Source organism: Nerophis lumbriciformis, linkage group LG04 (assembly GCF_033978685.3).
Source record: "Nerophis lumbriciformis linkage group LG04, RoL_Nlum_v2.1, whole genome shotgun sequence".
In the NCBI taxonomy this organism is placed as follows: Eukaryota; Metazoa; Chordata; class Actinopteri; order Syngnathiformes; family Syngnathidae; genus Nerophis; species Nerophis lumbriciformis.
Genome location: NC_084551.2, coordinates 41,186,880 through 41,209,618, shown reverse-complemented (window position 1 = coordinate 41,209,618; position 22,739 = coordinate 41,186,880). Strand labels below are relative to the sequence as shown.

The following is a 22,739-nucleotide window of genomic DNA, read 5'->3' as shown; positions in this document are numbered from 1 at the left end:
GTAAATAAATAAATGATAAATGGGTTGTACTTGTATAGCGCTTTTCTACCTTTTAAGGTACTCAAAGCGCTTTGACACTACTTCCACATTTACCCATTCACACACACATTCACACACTGATGGAGGGAGCTGCCATGCAAGGCGCTAACCAGCACTCATCAGGAGCAAGGGTGAAGTGTCTTGCTCAGGACACAACGGACATGACGAGGTTGGTACTAGGTGGGGATTGAACCAGGGACCCTCGGGTTGCGCACAGCCACTCTCCCACTGCGCCACGCCGTCCCTAATTGTAGCTTGTGCCTTGCAGTGTCGACCAACATTTTGTAGGATTTCATACAAGAAAAAGAATTGGGGAAAAAGTAGGTTATGGGATATTTTACCAATAATATTTTTGGCCTATTCCTAACTTGTTTTCAATGTTGCGGGGGTAAAAGTGAAAAAATAAATACGTATTTTCACATATAGAAACTAGGGGGTGTGTAAAACTCAACTGCATAGAGTAGATGTTAATTGGTTGTGTTAACTTTTTTGTTTGTCAAAATGCATTTTTATAATATTGTTAAATTCGATTAGATTTTTTTGGGGGTTGTTATTGTCATTATTATAGGGCTGCAACAAACAATTATTTTAATAGTCGACTAGTCAGCGATTATTTTTTCGATTAGTCGACTGGCCAATTATTTATTACTTATGATCTGTGTTTGAGTTTGACGTTGAGTCCTCGACTTGATTTTAAAATCCTACTACAGTAACAAAATAAACATAAATAACTGAGAAACAAATTAACGAAAGTATATAATCACAGTAATAAATAAATCAACTGACTTATAGGGGCCCTATAATGCAAAACCAATTGGTATCTGGACTCCCCAGGAACCTACGCTAGGATCCTGTTTGTGGACTTCAGCTCTGCCTTCAACACCATCCTCCCTGGACTGCTACGAGACAAGCTCTACCAGCTCAGCGTGCCCGACTCCCTCTGCAGTTGGATCAATGACTTCCTGACAGACCGAAGACTGCACGTGCGGCTGGGGAAGATTGTCTCGGACAGTCGAACCACGAACACTGGTACTCCTCAAGGCTGTGTACTCTCCCCCTGGCTCTTCTCCCTGTATACAAACTGCTGCACCTCCAGTAACCAGTCCGTAAAACTGCTCAAGTTTGCGGATGACACTACCCTCATCGGGCTCATTTCGGATGGCTGGATGAGTCCGCCTACAGGAGCGAGGTGGACCGGCTGGCGTCCTGGTGCAGCCACAACAACCTGGAGCTGAACGCCCAGAAAACAGTGGAGATGATCATGGACTTCAGGAAAGTCACAGCCCCACCATCCCCCCTCACCCTGATTGACTCTCCCACCCCCATGTCCATTGTGGACTCCTTCCGTTTTTTGGGCACCACCATCACCCAAGACCTCAAGTGGGAGTCGACCATAAGCTCCCTCATCAAGAAGACCCAGCAGAGGATGTACTTCCTGCGGCAGCTGAGGAAACTTAAGGTGCCGACCGAGATGCTGGTGCAGTTCTACTCAGCCATCATCGAGTCCATTCTCACCTCCTCCATCATCGTGTGGTTTCCCGGCGCCACAGTCCAGGATAAGCATCGACTGCAGCGCATCGTACGTGCTGCTGAGAAGGTGATTGGCTGCAAGCTCCCATCCCTCCAGGACCTGTTCTCCTCCAGGACCAGGAGGCGTGTGGGCCGGATCACAGCTGACTCTTCTCACCCTGGACACACACTATTCTCCCCTCCACCCTCAGGCAGGAGACTACGGTCCATCCAGACCCACACCTCCCGCCACCTGAACAGTTTTTTCCCCTCGGCCATCAGGCACATGAACAATAACTCCTAACAGTAGCTCCTTTGAATTCCTTCTAAGTCTATAAAAAGATCTGATAGCTCAGTTACAGCTCTTGTTATTACCAAATCTGTGTTATATGTGTTTTATGTTGCACGATTGCACCAAGAAAAATTCCTAGTTTGTGAACCTGTTCTCAAACAATGGCAATAAAACGATTCTGATTCTCTATCTGCTGTTATGCATTTAGGATCTGCATTAGTCCCGGAAATGTTAAATCAAACCATGGAGGCATTGCAGAGATACTTATAAAACAATATTTTATTTCTTTAATAAACCTATGAAGGTTGTCATTCATCCAGGTCATTATCGATCGCAACTGGACTTTTTGGTTTGTCTTGGAAGACGCTTCGCCGCTCATCCGAGTAGGCTTCATCAGTTCCTGCTCATAGACTTAGATTGGTCAAATCTAATCCAACAGCTGGTGCCAAAACCCCAAATATTTATACTCCAAAATATCAGGAGGGTGTGCCTGGGCAAGGATGCGTGGCGAAGTTGGTAGAGTGGCCATGCCAGCAATCGGAGGGTTGCTGGTTACTGGGGTTCAATCCCCACCTTCTACCATCCTAGTCATGTCTGTTGTGTCCTTGAGCAAGACACTTCACCCTTGCTCCTGATGGCTGCTGGTTAGCGCCTTGCAGGGCAGCTCCCGCCATCAGTGTGTGAATGTGTGTGTGAATGGGTGAATGTGGAAATACTGTCAAAGCGCTTTGAGTACCTTGAAGGTAGAAAAGCGCTGTACAAGTATAACCCATTTATCATTTATTTATTTATTATTTTAATGCAAACGAGCAATCCCAACTGTCAAAGCCAACGACAGTCGTTGTAGTGTAATTTCCCCTCGTTAGCATTGAGGTGTTGTGTGGCAGAACGATCGCTGTGGATCGACTACTACCAGTCCAAAATAGTCTAAACATACATATAAATATCATACGATTTTTAGCGCCTTGTTTTTACCAGAGCAGACGCCGTTCCTTGAGGAAGTAATGCACATTGGTACCTCAGTTTTTGTATGATTCAGTTTTCTTGCAATCTCGCTTATCTGTTAATTGGATTTACAATTTTCCTCCTGGGTAAAATTGTAAGAGTCCGTCTTTGTCGGACATTTTGGAACTGATTACAAATGGAAATCAAGGAACTGTGCTTAACGTTGATCACTTTCTTGAAAGTTTCACATATTTGTTGCTGAGAATGATACGTGTGCGTGAGCACCATCTTTCTGAGCAACCCGCGCGAAAGAGACTGGCAGCTTGTTGCAAGATGCAGTCGCACCTTCGCCAACTTCTTGCTGCCGCAGAATCACAGCATCTCAACACAGCCTGCCCACACAAAAACGCTCGGCAGCGTGTTGGGGGGGATGGCGAGATGCAAATGACTGTAGCGAGCGAGCACAAACTGCCTGCAAGGGCCCAAAGCTACTAACTCATGCAGCGAGCAGAGGAGGCAAAAAGTTACACACCTGCTGGAGCTTTTGGAATAAAGCAGAGGGATTAGATGATGGAGGGATGAAAAGGTCACGATGCTTTGAGAGCCAAGATTTTCTCATTTCTGCTGCGTCAGGGAAAACTCAACAGCTTCCTTGGAATAAATGGCATCCTTCTTTTCCATCCCAGCTCTAATTGAAACTCTTTAACACGTCGCCTGACCGCAAGGGAAAGTGGGGGAAGGAGGGAAGCTCAGTGGCGGACATTGTGAATTTAAAGAAGGTATTTATAGCCTGCTGTAGGTGTGGAGTGAGAGGAGTGTGGCCTTAATGTGCCATCTCTCCTTTGGACCATTCCCTCTGATAAAGACCAGATTATAGTACAAGCGTGATAAGATAAAGACTCATTTGCCAACTAATCTGCCTCATCCTTTTAAGCAGAACCTCTCAGCGCAAGCGTCAGCACTTGGACGGGTGCCTCCTCCAACATGAAATAAGTTCCTGGTTGCTAAGACTGAAGTGAGTCTGAAGCCTCTTCACACGCAACTTCATTGTGGACTTTTCCCAAGCAAAAACCGACCTGACGATGCGATGGTGTTGTCCGCCAGCTCGCATCAGCCGTGTGGCAGAGGACAGGGGTCGCGTGATAAGAAATACCGGACAGTGGTGTGAAGTGAACGCCTGACTCATAATTGTCCTTGTTGGGTTGAAAGCAATTGTCAATATATTAGTTAAAGAATTTGTTGATCTGTATTATGACTGAGCGTACAAACAAACTGGCGACACATGCAAAGAAATGTGGAATCTACTGTTACGACTCTAATGCAGCAGTTTTCCAACACAGGCGAATAAAGGTCCGTTCGCATGTTACAGCCTGTTACTGTTTTGATGCACACATTTCCGACACGTGAATAGATGTGGGATCTACGGTTCAGCCCTTTGAGACACTTGTGATTTAGGGCTGTATACATAAACATTGATTGATTGATTGATTGTGGGACGGCGTGGCGCAGTGGAAGAGTGGCCGTGCGCGACCCGAGGGTCCCTGGTTCAATCCCCACCTAGTACCAACCTCGTCATGTCCGTTGTGTCCTGAGCAAGACACTTCACCCTTGCTCCTGATGGGTGCTGGTTAGCGCCTTGCATGGCAGCTCCCTCCATCAGTGTGTGAATGTGTGTGTGAATGGGTAAATGTGGAAGTAGTGTCAAAGCGCTTTGAGTACCTTGAAGGTAGAAAAGCGCTATACAAGTACAACCCATTTATCATTTATTTATCATTATTGATTGATTATAGCTCTGATTCCACAAGTTTGCGACACAAGAGCTGTATTACTTAAGTGAATTAATTAACTCATTTCATGTTTTGCTTATGGTGAAGATTTACAAACCCTCGTTTCCATATGAGTTGGGAAATTGTGTTAGATGTAAATATAAACGGAATACAATGATTTGCAAATCATTTTCAACCCATATTCAGTTGAATATGCTACAAAGACAACATATTTGATGTTCAAACTCATAAACATTTTTTTATTTTTTGCAAATAATCATTAATTTTAGAATTTGATGCCAGCAACACATGACAAAGAAGTTGGGAAAGGTGGCAATAAATACTAATAAAGTTGAGGAATGCTCATCAAACACTTATTTGGAACATCCCACAGGTGAACAGGCAAATTGGGAACAGGTGGGTGCCATGATTGGGTAGAAAAGTAGATTCCATGAAATGCTCAGTCATTCACAAACAAGGATGGGGCGAGGGTCACCACTTTGTCAACAAATGCGTGAGCAAATTGTTGAACAGTTTAAGAAAAACCTTTCTCAACCAGCTATTGCAAGGAATTTAGGGATTTCACCATCTACGGTCCGTAATATCATCAAAGGGTTCAGAGAATCTGGAGAAATCACTGCACGTAAGCAGCTAAGCCCGTGACCTTTGATCCCTCAGGCTGTACTGCATCAACAAGCGACATCAGTGTGTAAAGGATATCACCACATGGGCTCAGGAACACTTCAGAAACCCACTGTCAGTAACTACAGTTGGTCGCTACATCTGTAAGTGCAAGTTAAAACTCTCCTATGCAAGGCGAAAACCGTCTATCAACAACACCCAGAAACGCCGTCGGCTTCGCTGGGCCTGAGCTCATCTAAGATGGACTGATACAAAGTGGAAAAGTGTTCTGTGGTCTGACGAGTCCACATTTGAAATTGTTTTTGGAAACTGTGGACGTTGTGTCCTCCGGACCAAAGAGGAAAATAAACATCCGGGTTGTTATAGGCGCAAAGTTGAAAAGCCAGCATCTGTGATGGTATGGGGGTGTATTAGTGCCCAAGACATGGGTAACTTACACATCTGTGAAGGCGCCATTAATGCTGAAAGGTACATACAGGTTTTGGAGCAACATATGTTGCCATCCAAGCAACGTTACCATGGACGCCCCTGCTTATTTCAGCAAGACAATGCCAAGCCACGTGTTACATCAACGTGGCTTCATAGTAAAAGAGTGCGGGTACTAGACTGGCCTGCCTGTAGTCCAGACCTGTCTCCCATTGAAAATGTGTGGCGCATTATGAAGCCTAAAATACCACAACGGAGACCCCCGGACTGTTGAACAACTTAAGCTGTACATCAGGCAAGAATGGGAAATAATTCCACCTGAAAAGCTTAAAAAATGTGTCTCCTCAGTTCCCAAACGTTTACTGAGTGTTGTTAAAAGGAAAGGCCATGTTACACAGTGGTGAACATGCCCTTTCCCAACTACTTTGGCACATGTTGCAGCCATGAAATTCTAAGTTAATTATTATTTGCAAAAAAAAAAATTAAGTTTATGAGTTTGAACATCAAATATCTTGTCTTTGTAGTGCATTCAACTGAATATGGGTTGAAAATGATTTGCAAATCATTGTATCCCGTTTATATTTACATCTAACACAATTTCCCAACTCATATGGAAACGGGGTTTGTAGCAATTTTCCGCCAGGTAAATGAACTTGGATATGCTATTAGGTCTCTGATGCCCTAATTTGGCGAGACAAGTAGATAAATGACTGGTCAATGTTACAGCCTGTTACAGTTTTGATTCGCAAATTTTCTGACACAGGTAAATAAACGTGGAATCTACTGTTACGTCTCTTATGCGACAATTTTGCGACACAGGTGAATAAATGCCTGTTCTACTGTTACAGCCCGTTGCTGTTCTGATACGCGAATTTTGCAACACGGGCAAATAGATGTGGGATCTACTGTTACGGCTGTAATTCACAGATTTTGCGGCACATGCGAATAAAGACCTGTTTTAATGTTACAGCCTGTTACAGTTTTGATGCACCAATCTTCACACACAACACACACCTGTTGTACCCTTGTAGACTGTTACGGCTCTGCTGCCCCAATTCTGCCAGACAAGCAGACGAATGCCTTCTCAACGTTACATTTTCTGTCACAGGCGAATAAATGTGGAATCTACTGATACATCTTTTTTGTGACAATTTTGCGACACGGGCGAATAACTGCTCGTTCTGCCGTTGCAGCCTGTTACGTCTCTGATGCAAGAGTCTGTTGAAAGTGATTGTCCCTGTCAAACAAGCGTCCGCCATATCTCTGATACGCCAATTTTGCAGAGTCTATGTGTTAAAAGATGCTTGAGGTTTTGTCCCATAAAACTTTTCGAAAAGATCAAATAAAATCTCCAAAAGTGCATCAGATCACCGCTTGATAGTCCTTTGAAACGCCCTGAGGTCAGTCCTCTGTAATTCCTTTACTTTCTCAGCAGTCTTTTACAGGACATCTGATTAGGGTTAGATGGTCTTCCATCTTGGAGTCCACGACCTTCAAACCCTGTGAGATGGTAAAGGTTCCGGCAGGAGAACAAAAGCTGTCCTTGTGTTACGGTTCTAGCTGAGATACGCTCCAGCGCCCCCCGCGACCCCGAAGGGAATAAGCGGTAGAAAATGGATGGATGGATAGGTCTTCCATCTTGGAGTCCACGACCTTCAAACCCTGTGAGATGGTAAAGGTTCCGGCAGGAGAACAGAAGCTGCCCTTGTGTTACGGTTCTCAAAGTCCAAGTGGGCAGAGGACTGATGAAGTGGTGTGTCGCCACAGGAAGACTGAGGACTTGGCTCCTGATGGTGCTGAACTCTGGCCAGAAGAGTTGACTTCCCCCCCTTCTCTTTCTCATCCTCACCTTCTCTCCCAATGTCCTCATGGTTCTGTTGAACCAGAGCCAGAGGAGGCGGGTAGAGGGCCCAGTTTTGGTTGGAGACTTGGTCGCCATCTCTCTCTTCCCACTGCTCTTGACTGTCGAAGCTGTCCTTTTCCGAGTCGTCCCAGCCCAGATCCCCGTTCAGGTCCTCCAAGTCATCCGACGTTTCTAACCTGTGGACTTCTCGATCCCGGTTCTCATAGAGCAGCGTGGCGGCGCAGATGAAGATGAAGAGGCCCACACCCATGACCACGGGCCCAGACAGTTTCATTCTCTCCACATGGCTTCCCCCGCGTCCTCCCACAGGCTTGGGCACAGCGGACACGTAACCCACCACGGCCACGCTCATCCCTGCCAGCACCACGGCCACGCCCACCATCAGCCACACGCCCGGGGCCGAGCGCAGGTGCAGTCGAGTTCGGGTGGCTCCGCCCTTTCTCAAGTGACATGGGAGGCAGGCGGGTGAGGAGCGGCAGGAGGCGGGGCTACTGACATTGCTGCTGGCGGCTGTCATCCTGTGGCTTTAACTGGGAGACAAAGTGTGCGGCATTAGGAAGTGTTTTTGGAGAGGACACAAACAGGAAATAGCTGCTTTAATACGACATGTGGCTCAGTTAATGAGACATCTGTCCTCTGTGGGGCTGCTGCACACTCAAACACTGCATGCGCTGCATGTTTTGTATTTCATACAAAGCATTGATTCAAGTCAATATTCAGGTAATAGCTGTGAGCAGGGGCGCCGCTAGGGATTTTGGGCCCCATGAAAAGAATCTTTACAGGGCCCCTAACAGTGTCATTATTTTTTCTGTATTATAATTTCATCATCATTAGGGGCCTCTCTGGGCCCCCCTCCATCATGGGCCCCTAGAATGCGTCTCCTTTAACCCCCTTTTCGGCACCCCTGGCTGTGAGTTTCCTAGTCTGAGGGGGTGTGGCAAGCAAAACTATGCCTTTTTTCAAAATTGGCCAGTGGGGCAGTTATGATTAAGAGTTCTGCCTAGCAACAAGCGCCCAATCAGAGTAATGCTGTCTGTTGGCTCGGGGTTTGTTTTATTAAACGACACGACCGATGAATCCACAAAACTTTGAAGGTCGCAGAAGCCAAATACATTTGCATTTTTAAATAATTTTTTACTGCTCAAGTTCCTGAAGAAATACTGCTTTGCCTCGAACAGAAAAGTCTCATAATCTTACATCGATTAAAAAATGGCACAGTCTGGGTATTCTACAAAACCCAAAAGTAGTGAAGTTGGCACGTTGTGTAAATCGTAAAATAAAATCAGAATACAATGATTTGCAAATCCTTTTCAACTTATATTCAATTGAATAGACTGCAAAGACAAGATATTTAACGATCAAACTGGAAAACTTTGTTATTTTTTGCAAATATTATCTCATTTAGAATTTGATGATTGCAACATGTTTCAAAAAAGCTGGCACAAGTGACAAAAAAGACTGAGAAAGTTGAGGAATGCTCATCAAACACTTATTTGGAACATCCCACAGGTGAACAGGCTAATAGGGAAACAGGTGGGTGCCATGATTGGGTGTAAAAGTAGATTCCATGAAATGCTCAGTCATTCACAAACAAGGATGGAGCGAAGGTCACCACTTTGTTAACAAATGCGTGAGCAAATTGTTGAACATTTTAAGAACAACATTTATCAACCAGCTATTGCAAGGAATTTCGGGATTTCACTATCTACGGTCTGTAATATCATCAAAAGGTTCAGAGAATCTGGAAAAATCACTGCACGTAAGCGGCATGCCCGTGACCTTCGATCCCTCAGGCGGTACTGCATCAAAAAGCGACATCAGTGTGTAAAGGATATCACCACATGGGCCCAGGAACACTTCAGAAAACCACTGTCAGTAACTACAGTTTGTCGCTACGTCTGTAAGTGCAAGTTAAAACTCTACTATGCAAACCGAAAACTATTTATCAACAACACCCAGAGATGCCGCCCGCTTCACTGGGCTTGAGCTCATCTAAGATAGACTGATGTAAAGTGGAAAAGTGTTCTGTGGTCTGACGAGTCCACATTTAAAGTTAAAGTTAAAGTACCAATGATTGTCACACACACACTAGGTGTGGTGAAATTTGTCCTCTGCATTTGACCCATCCCCTTTGATCACCCCCTGGGAGGTGAGGGGAGCAGTGGGCAGCAGCAGTGCCACGCCCGGGAATCATTTTTGGTGATTTAACCCCCAATTCCAACCCTTGATGCTGAGTGCCAAGCAGGGAGGTAATGGGTCCCATTTTTATAGTCTTTGGTATGACTCGGCCGGGGTTTGAACTCACAACCTACCGATCTCAGGGCGGACACTCTAACCACTAGGCCACTGTGTAGGTAAATTTGAAATTGTTTTTGGAAACTGTGGACGTTGTGTCCTCCGGAACAAAGAGGAAAAGAATAATCCGGACTGTTCTAGGCGCAAAGTTGAAAAGCCAGCATCTGTGATGGTATGGGGGTGTATTAGTGCCCAAGACATCGGTAACTTCTACATCTGTGAAGGCGCCTTTAATGCTGAAAGGTACATACAGGTTTTGGAGCAACATATGTTGCCATCCAAGCAACGTTATCATGGACGCCCCTGCTTATTTCAGCAAGACAATGCCAAGCCACATGTTACAACAGCGTGGCTTCATAGTAAAAGAGTGCAGGTACTAGACTGGCCTGCCTGTAGTCCAGACCTGTCTCTCATTGAAAATGTGTGGCGCAATATGAAGCCTAAAACACCACAACGGAGACCCCCGGACTGTTGAACAACTTAAGCTGTACATCAAGCAAGAATGGGAAAGAATTCCACCTGAAAAGCTCTCAGTTCCCAAACGTTTACAGAGTGTAAAAGGAAAGGCCATGTAACACAGTGGTACAAATGCCCCTGTACCAACTTTTTTGCAATGTGTTGCTGCCATTAAATTCTAAGTTAATGATTATTTGCAAAAAAATTACGTTTCTCAGTTTGAACAATTTATATTTTGTCTTTGCAGTCTATTCAATTGAATATAAGTTGAAAAGGATTTGAAAATCATTGTATTCTGTTTTTATTTACGAATTACACAATGTGCCAACTTCACTGGTTTTGGGCTTTGTACATTATCCCTGTGTGCAACACACTATTTGTTTATGTCGACCATCGACTGCTTCGGTCTTATCAGAGCGCCGGCTGCCGTTTGCAGAAGCGTCCGCAAGCCACAGTGTGAACGCATACACATCCACACAAACATGGCGCTTTAATGTTTAAAAAGTACCGAGCATTGCAGTTTTTATTATCTGTCATCCAGTATAAGAACTGATTTGACTCTTTTTTTTTGCCACTGCAGCCTTTCCTAACTCCTCCTCTAGCAGAACATGTGTGTAAGGAGCTTGTTCACGGCCACCAAGTGCTTTTAGCAACATGAAGTGTTGCTGGCTGCACTGCAACGTAGTTCAAAAAAGAGGAAAGGGTCGCTTTTACTTGCCTTGTTTTGCTCCTCAGCATCAATCATCATCTCACTCAAGAAGCATCGGCTCCCTCCGTCGTCCACTTATCATCCTTGGCTTGTGGCGCTCAAATGGAGACTTTCACCTTTTGTTCCCTTCATCCTCCTTGAGCTGGTGTGCATCTGCAGGCTGAGCATCAACCTTTTTATCCAAGCAACTCACACTGTTGTTGGAAAAGTGCTGCAAAGCTGCTCTGCCTCCTCTCCCTCTGTGTGTGTGTGTGTGTGTGTGTGTGTGTGTGTGTGTGTGTGTGTGTGTAGGAGGGGTCGTGGGAATGCGGGGCAGTCTCACGGTGACTCCTGTTATTCTTGGAGGTTCACATTGATGTAACGACACATTTTTTACTAGCCATAAAAGGGGCGACTTTTAACCTTCAAGCAAAAATAGATGCAACGTGTGTTAGAAATACACAAGAAGACTCTAGAAAATAAACGTGCTGATTTACAGTAAGGCTGTCCAACTCACAGCTGGTGGAGCATTCTTTTTATTAGACTCATTGTGGAAATTATTTTATTTAAAAAAAAGGATTTAACTGTAAACAATCTGCATCTGTTTTGCTTTTGCTTTTCTTTCCTTAAACAGCACTGCAAGGGTAGCAGTTTAACAAGTATAAGAAGATACACAACAAGTTACACAATGTAAACTATTAACGGTAGTGAACTACACTTGAATAAGCAATAACATGCATTTGTGAAATTGAATTTAACAAGAAAAACAGCAAAAAGGTGTGATGGAATTTAAAACGAGAAAAGGCTGAAGTGACACAAAGTCTTAAAATATATAAAAAAAATTTAAACATATAAAAATAATGTAAAAAGAAAAGGCTGAAATGTTGATACTAACACTGACACAAAGTCTTTGTGTATATTTTTTAGAATGTATAATAATTATTTCAAAGAGTTATTATAAGGGGGTCTTGGCTCAGTTGGTAGAGCGGCCGTGCCAGCAACTTGAGGGTTTCGGGTTCGATTCCCACTTCCGCCATCCTCCTCACTGCCGTTGTGTCCTTGGGCAAAACTCTCAGTGCCACCCACACTGGTTTAAATGTAGCTTAAAGATGTAGATAATGGGTTTCACTACATAAAGCACTTTGATTCTCTAGAGAAAAGTGCTATATAAATATACTTCACTTGACTTCTTTAAATATTTATAACATATTTTTTTACAACATATCAAAATGGTTCCATGGGTCCCCCGAAGACTTTAGTGTATAGTTTAATAATCTGATGTGTGAAATGTTAACTACTCCAACATATCAACATCAATTATTGGACACAACATTAGAGACATCTGCACTTATGCAAAAATATTGACTTTCTGAAGACAAGCAAAATAGATGGCTGTAGACGACCACTAGACATCCAGATTTGTTTTTCTCATTCATTTCAAGGTAGATTACAAGTGTGCATACTTTAAAAACATGTGCCCTTATCATGTATTATTGTTCTGACCAATAAACCACATGTAATTAAACCCCTAAAATGCAGAGAGGATTAAAATGTGTCATTGTGTGACAATCATTGGTACTTTAACTTGTCACATTTTCATTCTCAACTCTCACAAGTTCAGGCTGCAATTAAGTGCTGGTCTTGTCACACAGTATAATTAAGTGTACTTTAAACTAGTACAAGTACACACAAAGTCTGGTTTAAGTTTCATTAGGGTCAAACGAGGACAAGTGTCAGTGTGTCTTATTTTATTCTCTTACACTCATTCCACACAGCCCAGCTTCCTCTTAGTCAAGACGGCGTACCAACAACCCTTAAATTAGAAAACATAAATAAAAGCTGTGTGCATTATAAACACTTCATGTTGAACACATTCCTTAAAGTCTTAAAATGACTTCATGACATGGCCATCTTTAGGTAGCTGCATTCTATGTACATGACAAGACAAAAACAAAGAACAGATGGTGCTTTTTTTTCCTTTTTTTTTTACATTCATGTGCCATCAAAACAAAGAAAAAGAAAAAATAAGCTTCTTCACCAAATGAAACTTGTCATTTGATCCCATAATTCTCTGTCAGCCAGTGCTTGCTCCCTCTAGCGGATAAAGAAGAAGCTAATATTGCCTTTTGCAAAACCTCTGCAGGATTGTTTGTATTAGAAGCTTGAAAAGAATGTAAAAGTGATCACTTTGAACTGTGTTGAATAAAAAATGATGCAGCGTGTTTAAAGGTGTCTGTATTTGTTTTAGTGGAGTCAGTAAACAGCTAACTCTCCTCCTGTGTCCATCCAGGAGGGAGCTAGAAGGAAATGTCTTCTTAAAGCACCGAGCTGAACTTTTCATTCTTCATCCGCGTTCTTCAGCATCAAGATGGCGTTGTAGATCTTGAGGGCTGGGCCCAACTTGATGGACAGGATCTTGACGATGTCTGATTGGGTGAGGAGCAGGAAGGCCTCGCCGTCTATTTGCTGGGGAGAGCAAAGGAAATATTAAAAACACCACTATTAAACCACGATAAATGCTACGGAGTACCTCGGTTTTAAAAGTAACAGCGTGTTCTTTGCAGCCTGGAAGTCCTTTGACAAAAGTCGCCACCTGATAGAACAACAGAAGTTATGAGCAGGTGGTCAGCAACAAAATAAAGTGTTTATAATCTCTGCTCGCCTCCTCAGAAGTCCACGCCGCCACCCGCTTGGCCGTCAGCCCCAGAACCTCAGGCAGCAGCTGACAGTGTTTGTCCCAGCACAGCGCCACCCGCTGGTGGGGGGCCGCCGTGAGGCCGGGGGAGAAGACGGATTCGTGAAGTGCCTGCTGCAAGGCGATGGAGTCTGCTGGAAGAAGCAAAGAGGTTTGGCTTTTTTTTTTTTATTCCACATTTAATTAGAAACAGGATTTACTTGTCTGCCTTTTTGCTTGCAAACAACACTATGATACACAACTCTAGAAGAGGGTCCACATCGACAACACACAAGTTCCACTATAAAAGGTGAGTGTTTGGTTGTTTCTACATACAACTATAAACAGTGGTTAACCTCTTTTTACACGAGTTAGTCATTACATATGTATTTAAAGATAAAATATACTTTTTTTTAATAAACACATTGGTTACCATCATATAATGAGACCTGTGAAATACATTTGTGACATGAATGACTTTTATATTATGGCAACATCATCACACTATTCCAAGCTTTTACATGTAAATATGAATTGTGTTAACTTCTCCACTTAGTAAGTGTTCAAATGTTGATTTAAACATTGGCTGTAGTTAATTAAGGTGCGTACGACGTTACAATATAAGTGCTTATGAACATATACACATATTGACTTTATTATAAACACATTGAGCCTGATCCACTAAAGGTTTGCGTGTATTAAAACACGTGCAAACTTGATAGCACACGCAAAAGTGATCTACTGAATTTGTTCTCAGAGGATTGCCTCTCAAAGGAGACCAACTTTTCTTACCTGTTGGTATCTCTTTTTGTGTATTTGCCATCTGCATAAGTCCTGGAAATGTGAAACCACGGCGTTCATATTAAAAAACCTTCTTGCCTTGCAGTTTGGAATTTGTGAAGTTTTTTTCAAATTTTTACACAAAAATCTTTGCACGAGTCCGCCATTGTAGTCCGACGGTGTAGTCAATAAGTTCGTTCTTTTTCTCGATCGTCTTGTTGTGGGGCAGACTGGCTCGTACATGCACATGCATCCTCCGCTGTTGCCATTTCTAATACAAAATAGTGCATAGTTCTATCTTATATCTGTCAGTAGACTGCATATGGAAGCACTAAAAACTACAGCAGAGATGGTGGGGAGAAGAAGCAGTCAAAGTGGAGGCACATAAATAAGACCGCCCACAAAATGGAACATCCTGAAGGGAGGGTCAGAAAGCAGCTTGAAAACGGTCTGTAAAACATAATCTATGCAAAATTTTGACCAAAGAACCACCATTATATGTTATGTAGATCATAACGAAGTGTTTGACATGTAAAAAAAAAAATCCTAACATGAGCCGAATTTGGAGCACAATCCGTTTAGTGCATGGTGTCAAACTGGAGGTAGCGAGGGTGTATATTGTAGCATCCCGGAAGAGTTAGTGCTAGAAAGGGTTCTGGGTATTTGTTCTGTTGTGTTTATGTTGTGTTACTGTGCGGATGTTCTCCCAAAATGTGTTTGTCATTCTTGTTTGGTGTGGGTTCACAGTGTGGCGTATATTTCTAACAATGTTAAAGTTGCTTATACGGCCACTCTCAGTGTAAACTGTATCGCTGTTGATGTAGTATGCATTGCATTTACGTGTGTGTGCGTACAGAAGCCGCTCATATCTTGTGACTGGGCAAGCACGTTGTTAGAAGGGATGAAAAGCGGACGTGACGTCAGCTCGTAGAGGACGTTAAAGCAGTACCTGTAATGCACGCCCCCAAGACTGTGGAATACGAGAAATAATGACTGATGAACACCTTCGTTCAATAATGAGGGTTGCTTCAGCTCAAAGCCTGAGCCCCGACATTAATGAACTAGCATCCAAGAAAAGATGGCAGGTATCTGGCTTGGGCACATCAGATTAGATCAGTGTGTTGCAAACTGAGCCGTTAAAAGTCCTGAATGGTTGGTTTATTCATTATTTTATTTTCAAATTTATTAGCCTGTTGAAAAAGTTAATGTTGATATTTACCTCAGAAGGCTGCAAATAGAAAAGACGCATTCAATTTTTATTTAAATTGTATTTGATATGCTATTGATATTTTTTAATTATTATTACTATTATTTGAAACTCGATTTTGCATGTCACTATAAAGTTATATAAGCCTTGCTTGTTCAATATTCAATGCAAAACTTGTTTGGGTCCCTATTAAAAGGTTAATTTGTTCAACCTTGGCCCGCGGCTTTGTTCAGTTTTAAATTTTGGCCCACTCTGTATTTGAGTTTGACACCCCTGGTTTAGTGGGTCGGTCTTCATGAATATGCAGAATATATATGCTGATCATCAGAACACCCACAATACTGGGAGGAGGAGAAAAAGCACATGTGACAATTCAGAACACACAGTGTAATTTATCAAGACTAAAATATTGGTATCAGGACAACCCTAGTTAGAACTATATGCTACTTTGTATTAGAAATGGCAAAGAAAAAGAAGGAACTTATTGATTACAATGGCAGACTCGCGCAAAGCTTTTTGGGTAAATTTCAACCATATGTGGAGATACTGTATTAGCTGACATCACAATTTGGAAAAACGTCAAAAATTTGGGCAAAAAGTATGAAGGAAGACAAGATTTTTTTATAAATATCTCCGCAATGCCTCCATGGTTTGATTTCTAATTTTAGAAACTTATGCAGGTCCCAAATACACAAAAACAGGTACCAATAGGTAGGGAAAGTTGATTTTGCATTATAGTTCCTCTTTAAGGTGCAGAATAAACACATTTGGTGTCTGCTGGTGTTTTTTTCAATGCGTTCATTTTTTCATTTACAAAATATATTATTATATCTCCTATTTGACAAACGTCTTGCAATATGCATTTTCTTGCGTTTCGATCATTCCGGGCGTAGAGATATAGTGATAGTCCACCACCTCCCTGAAGAGAGTGCTGTCAGCGTGCTAAAAATAGTTTCTGTTGTCTAGATTGCGATTTTTATATTGAAGAAAACGTGTTACAGGTTATATATGTGCACTGCTTGTTCAATATTCCAAAACCCCACAGGTTGGGGAGCATGACAACATGAATGTGGGGGAATTTAGTGTTTCCATGGGCACTAAATGCCGGTAGTGCACGCAAAATCCTCAATCAAATAGTGTGGTTTGTGCCACGTTTGCACTTGTTATCTATTATACACGTAGTCATAGTAGATCACAGGCAACACGCCCACTATTTGTACACACAATTATATAGTTTGCACAAGTTGTTTAGTGGAAAGATAATAAATGTGAGTGTGTGTTTGTTCCTCCCTAAATCTTCCATGCTGTTCAACAAGGTAGCAGGTCATTAATTATTCATGATTTGTCGTACATTTAAGACACTGTAATGCTCCCTTTAGCTACTTTAAAACTAGAGCAGAATAAGCTCATCAAATATTTAACATACCACAGTAGAGTGCATAAGTTTGTGCCAAATAATGAGCCACCACTTGAATTTTTAAGGTCATTGTTAACAAGGGATGTACCGGTACTAATAAAGTACCCGGTACTATTGAATTAAAACCAGATACTACACCGCCTTTGAAAAATACCGGTACTTTTTCTTCATCCACATGCTGCCGTGCGGCGGGACGTTGCTGAGCCGAGCCGCATGTTGTTGAGTGTGTCAAAACGCACGCGCACAGCGCATACAAGCAGAAACAGTGTAGAGAATGGCAAAAAAAAAAAAAAAAAAAAAAAAAAAAAAAAAAAAAGACGACAATTCTACTGGTTAATAAAAAAGGGTGCGTGAAGCACAATATGGAGGTATTTAGGCTTCAAAACTCACTAGACAGGTAATGCTTTAAACACAGAAGCGCCGCGCTGCAAACGCCGCTTTAAAACATGCCTCGCCAAAGGTGGCAGTACAGTATTACCACCTTTGCTTCAAACTTAGGTAAACATTTTAAATAAAAATTCAGATCTGCACAAGGAATTTAAAAGGTAGCTCCTCTGTTGCATAGTTCCCCAATGCATCCCCCAGACACACAGCTGATTGGCTTGTTGCCAATTATTAGCAGAGTCCAAACGGTCCACGTAGCAAATGTATGTAACAAATTCCGACAATGTGTTTTATCTTTAACAAAGTGTTTTTTCTGTTACATGTCTTACAGTATCTGTGTAGATTTAGCCATAGTATTGTTTTTAGTATTTACTAATGATTGTATTTTTCTTAATGCAACCATAAATCATGAAGCATTTAATACAAAGTCAATAAACCTTTCTATTCTACTTTAACCTACGGTAGTCCTAGAATGATGCAGGCTATATGTAGTATATACAATTGTAAAATGTTCTTTGAGCGCAATAAATAAAGCATTGTGTTTAATGCCTTTTAATTTTAATTTTAACTTTCTTAAATTGTTCTTTGAGTGCAATAAAAACAAATGTTTAATATATCGTAAGATTTTCTGTTAAAATGAAGCCAATAATGACATTTTTTGTGGTCCCATTTATTTTGAAAAGTATCGATATACATTTTGTTATCACTACCAAAATATTGATATCGCGACAATGCTATGGTTAACATAGCTTCATGATGTTATAGAACAATTGCCCCTTCATTCGATTGTTATCATTGTTTACCAACAAACTGATAGAAAACTGCTTTGGGATCAGAAGTCAAAGTGACAACAGTTATTTTACTTCAACTAGTGTAGAATTTTGCATCAATTGTTGCATCAAATAATATCAAGTTAAGAGCGGCATTTGCATGCATTACATTTTTTTCTGTCACGATTGAAATATATTTATCAATTATTATAAAATGCTCTATTGAGTTTGAGTTTGACACTCTAAACCATGAACTATGTCCTTGAGAAAACTAGTGCATGTGACATAAACACACCTTTGTTTTGAACAGTCTCTTCCTTACACACACCTTTGTTTTGAACAGTCTCTTCCTTCACGTAGTGTATATTCACATAGTTGGGAAATGGAGCAGTCCTGCAGCAACAAAAACAAGAAGCTTACAATGATTTTCATTGTTTGTGTTTTGCTGTGATGAGACTTTCTACCGTTTAAGTTTGGTTCCATTTTGACTCTGCTCACTGACGCCACCTAGTGGCTGTGGTTGGCTGCTGCGTTCTGAGGGCTCAGTGACTACTTCCGCCGGTTTCCTAGCAACAGAGACAACTGACTCTCAGGTAGGGAACAATGCATTGGAATGTAAAACCCATCGAGGAGGCGTTGTGGAGAAAGACGGGGGAGCTTTGTAGGAGTTGACGCTAACCTGCTGTGGGAGTTGTCGGCTGCTTCGGGCGGGTTTGGTGTTGATGCCCTCGGCGTTGTGGCGGTTGGGTTGGGTTCGGGGCGCCGTCCGCGGGGTGGAGGACCACTGAGTGTGATGGGTCGCTCTCCGCTGAGACGGTCTGGGAGCAAACTTTCCTTGCTTAGATTCATGTCGGAGTAAGGACAGCTCACCTGACTGTAAATAAAGCACCTTATTGATCCAAAACGTTATCATTCATTTTTAGAGCTGGAGCCTATCCCAGACAGAGCACAATTAGACAAGCCTTTTCACACACATTCACACTATATTTCTCACTGGACTGCAATCTAATTATTGCAGTGTTTAATTGGCCTAATGGGAGTACAGGAATGGTAAACAAAGAAAATGTTTACAGCGACAACTCCATTTTTTCCCTTAAATGTTTCAAAACGGAGCTGCTGTCAAAGCGTTTAGATGGGGAGGAGTACACAAGGGGTCCGGAAAACACGCCACACTCCTACTAATCACTCTTATTTTTTTCAAGGGCTCTGATTACTAGCTAATTTGGTAAAACAGATCCCTCCTGCTTCGCCTTCTTATTCCCTGGCAGTCAGGTGCAATGTAATTTGTTTATAAGCAAGGACAATCAGGTAACCCTAGGGATGGGAATCGAAAACTGGTTCTTATTCAGAACCGGTTTCCAGTGTTTATAAGCAAGGACAATCAGGTAACCCTAGGGATGGGAATCAAAAACTGGTTCTTATTCAGAACCGGTTTCCAGTGTATCGATTCCTTAGAATCGCTTGCCATTTTGTCTTGCAGTTCTCTTAACGGTTGTTCCAAGTGGGGATGATGCATTGCGCAACGTGCGTAGTGACGTCAGATCACAAAATGGCAGCGCCCGGTCGAACCAAACACTAACATTTTACAAAAAAAGATTGCAATAGTGCTACTTGTAATAATTATATGGCTGCTATTTCATCAAAAAGAAGGACATGCGAGAAATATACTGAAACATTTGAACACACAGCATGCAATAATTATAAATGAAAGTCGCGTTTTTAAGCCGCTCCTGTCTCATCCCAGCAGCAGTAACGCTAGCAAGTCATCTGAATACAACAGGTACTAACTCACAGCCTGTCATGATAGCGCTATTTTTTGTTAAATAGAAATGAATGCCTTTTCATTTAGATGAGCATGATGAGAAACCAATTCTGACTGGCTCCCAGGCGGGCAGAAAGTACTTGCTCCAGTTCACATCTGCCGCTAAACGAATATCACCAGCGACTAAGTTTGTGGTCAAAAGCTTGCATCTATTTGCTACAGTAGACACTCCTAATTTTCGGTGGGTGAATGTTTAACTGTAGTCTGTCACGGCGCGGGCTTGAACCCGCTTTTCTCTGGCAGCTGGGTCTGCAAGCACCTCCGCTGGCAGCGCGCCGGGACACGCCCCTGCTCGCGCTGGCCACTTCACGCCCACATGCCGGCAAGGCTGTGGGCGATCAGCAATCAACACACCTGGGACTGATAATGGCGAGCTGTATTTAGACCAGTGGACCCAAGGATCCTGGCCAGAACTTAGTCTTCTGTACCCTAGTAAGCACCCCTTGTCTGGCTTCTATCCTGTGTACTCGCTCTCCCCCTGTGACTTCCTTGTTTCCGTGTCTGATGTCTGTGTTGTCCTCCCGCAGTGCTTTCCTGAGTTTCTCCTGTGATCCCCTGTTGTTCCCCTCTGGATTCTGGACTGCCTCCCTTCATCCTCGACCTCTGCTTGGACACGGACCTCTGACACCTCGCCATTTTCCTTGACTATCTCCGCCTGCTCACGGACTGCCTTCCTGCCTTGTTCCTTCTTCTCGTTTAACATTTGGTAAAACACTACAGCTAATCACACACACAGCCTCACACTAGGGCTGCAACAACTAATCGATTAAAATTGATTATAAAAATAGTTGGCGATTAATTTAGTCATCGATTCGTTGGATCTATGCTATGCGCCTAGGCTATTTTTATTTTTTTATTTTTTTTAACCTTTATTTACAAACTGCAACATTTACAAACAGCTGAGAAACAATCAAAATAATAGGGGTGTAACGGTACGTGTATTTGTATCGAACCGTTTCGGTACGGGGGTTTCGGTTCGGTGCGGATGTGTACCGAACGAGTTTCCACATGGACATATTAAGTAGGGTATTGCACATTGTGTAAACAATACTCAAAATGCCGGACATTTGAGGCATTTAAGAAACTCCGCCCTGACAGCTCCGCAAAAGAGGACATGTCCGGTGAAAAGAGGACGTATGGTCAGTCTATCCTAGCCCGTTAGCTCCTAGCATGCTAGCAAAAGAGGACATATCCGGTGAAACCGATCGCTGCTAGCAGGGCTAGGTCCTGACCATACGTCCTCTTTTCACCGGACATGTCCTCTTTTGCGGGGCTGCCCGGGCGGTGTTTCTTAAATGCCTCAAATGTCCGGCATTTTGAGATAGGGTTGCGTGTATTTTCAATGTACGTTCTGGGTTAAGAAGGTTAAAAACAAAACAAATTGTGTGCGCAGCAGCATTCGTGAGGGAGGGGGAGAGACAGAGAGAGCGAGAGAGTTATGATAAACGCGCATGCGTCGTCAGGCTCTGCTTTTTATCGATAGATTTAAATTTTTATTATCTATAGCAGGGGTGTCAAAAGTGTGCATTTTTGTAACATTTTCCTTGTTTTATTTGGCAAGTTGAAAGAACATGGCGCCAGTATGCTGTTTTTTTTTCCAATAAAATCCTGGAAATGATAGAAATGTAGTTTGTATCTTTTATCCGATTATTAATCGAAGTAATAATCGACAGATTAATCGATTATCAAATTAATCGTTAGTTGCAGTCAACGTTCCCTCTAAGGTGCGCGCATGCGCAATTGCGCACTGCTCATGCGTCCTTTGCGCACAGCAAATCTATGCCGCGCACAAAATCAAATCCCACTCTAAACAAAATAAATCATTGATTTTGCAATGCAACTGTGAGTAACAGGTGACGAAAGACGGCCCCAACAGATAAAACAATGTTTGTCAACACTGTTAAATTATTGTAACGTCTGTGGAGACACTTTAAGGAGGACAGGAATTCCATCGGTCCCTTTACTTAGCGAAATTGTTTGTCGGCCATAACCACACCAAAAAATGTGTAAAATACTTACTTACAAAACTAGTCATTGTCTAACGTACAAACCAAGCCAAAAGCAACTCTTTGTCATCTGTTATATGAACAGCAGCCGCTTGCTCTCTCTCTCACCTGCACCAACATATACACTATGGCAATTAGCCACTGATGCGTTTATGGCCACACAGAAAGTTGGACAACTCCAACACCTAAACAAAGTGTAAATTCCAGGTCGTTGTACTATGACTCCTCAATCAGATGTGTGCTTATTCTACTGTCATTTATTAAGAATGTACATTTTTGGATATTAATCAAGAAATTATGTTACTAGATAGATTACAGAATTGCTAATAAAAATATTTATTTTACAGACAGAAAGTTAATAAACACTTCATGCCATTTGGGGCGGCATAGCTCGGTTGGTAGAGTGGCCGTGCCAGCAACTTGAGGGTTGCAGGTTCGATTCACGCTTCCGCCATCCTAGTCGCTGCCGTTGTGTCCTTGGGCAAGACACTTTACCCACCTGCTCCCAGTGCCACCCACACTGGTTTAAATGTAACTTAGATATTGGGTTTCACTATGTAAAGCGCTTTGAGTCACTAGAGAAAAGTGCTATATAAATATAATTCACTTCACTTCATCTCATGCAACATGTGAATGTTTTAGGGGAACTAAATGTGATCTCTGAAAGGGGTACACAATCTTTCCAAAGCAGGACCCCCACCCAGGCATAACATACTATAGTGCATAGCTGATTAAAAAAACAATATCTAAGTGGGCC

At 42.4% G+C, this 22,739-nt stretch overlaps 2 protein-coding genes and 1 long non-coding RNA gene across 12 annotated transcripts in view; 1 reads left to right on the top strand and 2 right to left on the bottom strand.

The window, feature by feature from the left end:
* Positions 1–6,269: 6,269 nt before the first annotated feature.
* Positions 6,270–11,175, bottom strand: LOC133593046 (uncharacterized). The gene is made up of 2 exons (XM_061945737.1): positions 10,953–11,175; positions 6,270–8,013 (listed from the first exon to the last, which is right to left on the bottom strand). Exon 2 carries the CDS (start codon positions 7,998–8,000, stop codon positions 7,275–7,277), a length of 726 nt encoding a protein of 241 aa, XP_061801721.1. The 5' UTR covers positions 8,001–8,013; positions 10,953–11,175; the 3' UTR covers positions 6,270–7,274.
* Positions 11,176–12,653: 1,478 nt separating this feature from the next.
* l3mbtl1b (L3MBTL histone methyl-lysine binding protein 1b) overlaps positions 12,654–22,739 on the bottom strand; it is a 54,504-nt gene continuing 44,418 nt past the window's right edge. For 5 of the 10 annotated variants that reach the window (XM_061955281.1, XM_061955273.1, XM_072913022.1 and 2 more), the window contains exons 17-22: positions 18,834–19,028; positions 18,619–18,720; positions 18,450–18,547; positions 13,585–13,751; positions 13,453–13,515; positions 12,654–13,388 (exon numbers count right to left, since the gene is read on the bottom strand). In XM_061955281.1, coding sequence (XP_061811265.1) covers positions 13,260–13,388; positions 13,453–13,515; positions 13,585–13,751; positions 18,450–18,547; positions 18,619–18,720; positions 18,834–19,028 — 754 coding nt within the window. In that variant the 3' untranslated portion in view covers positions 12,654–13,259. The remainder of the gene's footprint in view (positions 13,389–13,452; positions 13,516–13,584; positions 13,752–18,449; positions 18,548–18,618; positions 18,721–18,833; positions 19,029–22,739) is intronic. The other 5 variants (XM_072913024.1, XM_072913025.1, XM_072913020.1 and 2 more) reach the window with 4 other exon arrangements.
* On the top strand, positions 13,613–21,015 carry LOC133602185 (uncharacterized). Its single transcript, XR_009814858.1, has 3 exons — positions 13,613–13,768; positions 13,865–13,906; positions 20,504–21,015. It is a non-coding gene; the product is annotated as an uncharacterized lncRNA (long non-coding RNA).

Bases quoted from the DNA above. Each gene is read 5' to 3' on its own strand.
- LOC133593046 (XM_061945737.1), bottom strand. From the start codon at position 8,000: ATGACAGCCGCCAGCAGCAATGTCAGTAGCCCCGCCTCCTGCCGCTCC.